Source organism: Zingiber officinale, chromosome 2B (assembly GCF_018446385.1).
Source record: "Zingiber officinale cultivar Zhangliang chromosome 2B, Zo_v1.1, whole genome shotgun sequence".
NCBI classification, from domain to species: Eukaryota; Viridiplantae; Streptophyta; class Magnoliopsida; order Zingiberales; family Zingiberaceae; genus Zingiber; species Zingiber officinale.
The window spans coordinates 111,681,352-111,684,394 of NC_055989.1; the positions used below are offsets into that span (position 1 = coordinate 111,681,352).

Sequence of the window (3,043 nt, forward strand, 5' to 3'; positions counted from 1 at the left end):
AAAAGTGTTCTGAGCACTATAAAAAGAGGGGAAGTTCTCTAGATCAAACACAACACTTTCTACGATTTTCAAATCTATTTTTCTACTTTCTAAGCTATAAATCACTATACGAGGCTTGCCCACCTCCGACCTTATCAAAAAAGGAGATTCTTTCTAGTGCTTACTTCTGCTTTGAATTAACAACCTCCCCGATTGTAAACCAAGGAAATCGGTAGTCTCGTATTTCTCTTTTATACATTCATTTTATCTTAATTTACAAATGTCTGTTAACTAAAACTCAAAGTTTGAGAAAGGTGCAACTTATTTTCAGGGCAATTGACCCTGCTCTTGTCGGCCTACTCAGGACTAACATAGACTGTCAGGTGTTGATTGCTGAGTTCGACTATAGAGTCCGAGTGCCTAGCGCCAAGTGCCGAGTGCAGACTGCCGAGTGTAGAGTTTGATTGACGAGTGTAGAGTCCAATTGACGAATGCAGAGTCTGAGTGTCGAGGCCTACGATGAACATAGTTTCCCTGAAATAAATTCGCCCCACCTCCGGCTGTGCTTTAAAATTTTCTCAGGTCATCTATTTCCTAAGATACAATGATTAACTATGATACACACCAAGTACTAGTGGTCACGGCGAACTGAGAGGTACCTGATTGCTATCACGGGTATACCGCTGAGCAAAAGATGCATGACATAGGAGAGCGAGGGAGAACGTAGGTGGAGAGCTTTAGCTTTTCTTTTCGTGTGTGTTCTATTCTTTTGCTTATAATCGCAGCCTCCTTATATAAGGTCTCAAACCAATGGTAATGTTTAATGATCATTATTCGTCGAGCTTTGAAACGCTAATGTTTCACTCGACCGTTTACATATTCATGTGGTAAAATATTGGTCTATTCGCTTAGAAAATTTTTTACTCTGACCAGTCTGATATTGGCAAAACATTGGTCCATTTGTTTGGGAAAATTTTTGTCCCGACCAGTTCGTCATTTGGCGCACGCAAGTCGTATTTGCACACGATTCAACTTAGTTCAGTACAATTCGGATCCTAAATTTACACCCATTTCTGCACACCCCCAAGTGAAAGAGTGACTCTTCCCATATATTTATTCACATCATCATAAATAAATTAATATAAACCAATCAATTTATATTAAAACTTTCAAGAGTAAAGTCTCATTTACAATAAAATTATTACCTCTCTTTTCCCTTCACATTTCTAACCGTACAAAGTCAAGATAAGTTTACATCAAATTTGATTACACAGTTCGAACCGTACAAAGTCCTGATTAGTTTACATCAAATTTGGTTGCTTCGTATTATTGCTCGACTGGTTCTTATTATACACTAAAGCACAATAATTAATATTACAATTTGCCGCAATCGAAGCTCCCCGCAATGAACAGCCGTTCAACCATGAAAGCAGCCAAAACTCTCTCTCTCACCAGACGCAGAAACCAGTTGCGGCTTTCTTGAACAAATCCCAACACAAATGAACCAACAACAAGTCTGAAGGCTCTCCATTTCCGAGCCTTCTCGTACTCCTTCAGCCCTGCCTCAACCTTGCGATTTTCCCCTTCCCCATCTCCTCCTCCACAGAGAGCCTCCCCCAAACACCTGGCCAGCACGACTCCATCTTCCAACGCCGAACAGCCTCCTTGCCCGAGGTCGGGAGTCATGGGGTGGAACGCATCGCCTACCACGCAGGTGTTTCCCTTGAAGATGTTTCCGCTCAGCAAGTCTAATGGCGATCTGTATCTTAATGGGGCGGATGCCACACTGCTCAGCTCGCTCTTTTCTATGATTTCGACGACTTGTTCTGGTATTTCAGCGGCTTTCATCTTGCCGAGCACGAACTCTTTCACCATCAAGGCGTCTTGGATAGTCTCTTTCTCTCCGTCGGAAGACCAAGTGAAGAACCAGTAGAGGCTCTTCTCGTCGCAGGGTAGTACCCCTGCTCTGAATCCCTCTCCGTTATACTGCTTAAACTCCGGCTTCATGCCATGGCCGTCGGGGAGGACGGTGAACCCACGGGCGGCGTGCCGGCCGGAGAAAGTCGGCTGCTTTAGGCCCAGCCTTTTGGAGACGACCGAGTTGATGCCGTCGCAGCCGATAACCACCTTTGCCTTGAGCGTGGATCCATCAGCCAAGTGGAGGAGCTTCGACTCGCCGGAATCTTCCATTGCGACGACCTTGGATGAGTACCTTATGGTGCCGTGGGGAAGCTCCCCGGCGAGAGCTTCGACGAGGAGGTTCCTCCTCACGCAACGCACTTCGTGTTCCTTGGCTGGTAGTTTCGTGACGAGCGAAGCAGAGGAAGCAGAAGAAACGACCACTCTGCAAAGATTAATTTAACAGGTTGAGTAGGAATTTTGAGATCGGAGATCATAGTTTGGTGGGCATAAGAGTTACGCTTGCAGGCGGAGGTGGTGGCGGCGGAGGGAGTCGCCTACGCCGAGGGCATCGAGAGCTCGCCAGGCGTTGTTCCATACGGTGAGGGCGAAACCGGCGGCACGCAGAGTGTCGGAGGACTCGAGGACGAGGCTGCGGAGCCCCTTCCGGTGAAGCCCGACGGCGACAGCGAGGCCAGCGAGGCCAGCGCCGACGATGACAATCTCCTCGGCATGGTCCATAGGCTCGCCGGAGATTGAGTAGGGTGGTTCAGGGGGGATGTTTCGAATTTTCCGTGGTTCAGGGGATGTTTCGAGGGAGTTTTATAGAGAGTGGGAGTGAGATTGAGGAGGTCAGTGGTGACGGCGTGGCTCAAGGGAGCCGCCAAGCACGGCCAAATTGGAGACTCCGATTTGGAGCTTTGATCGACGGTGAGATTGCTTAGCTCCGCGTTACCGGTCAAATTAGTAGCCCCACGGCGGCTCGAGGTTGAAGTATACCGTTATATTTTGGAACCAAATCCATGATATTGAACTAAATCTTATCTCATCTTTTCACGCAAATTAGCAACCACAAAATTGAAGAATCTTCTAAGCAACAAGGCTAGATCAAGCTAGATGAAATCAGATAAATCAAAGATAGTTTAAATTTATTTTTTTTATATAT

At 46.5% G+C, this 3,043-nt stretch overlaps 1 protein-coding gene across 1 annotated transcript; it reads right to left on the reverse strand.

The window, feature by feature from the left end:
• Positions 1–1,219: 1,219 nt before the first annotated feature.
• Positions 1,220–2,762, reverse strand: LOC122049428 (monooxygenase 2-like). Its single transcript, XM_042610811.1, has 2 exons — positions 2,399–2,762; positions 1,220–2,323 (listed from the first exon to the last, which is right to left on the reverse strand). The coding sequence occupies exons 1-2, from the start codon at positions 2,617–2,619 to the stop codon at positions 1,354–1,356; spliced, it is 1,191 nt and encodes a 396-aa protein (XP_042466745.1). The 5' UTR covers positions 2,620–2,762; the 3' UTR covers positions 1,220–1,353.
• Positions 2,763–3,043: the final 281 nt, after the last annotated feature.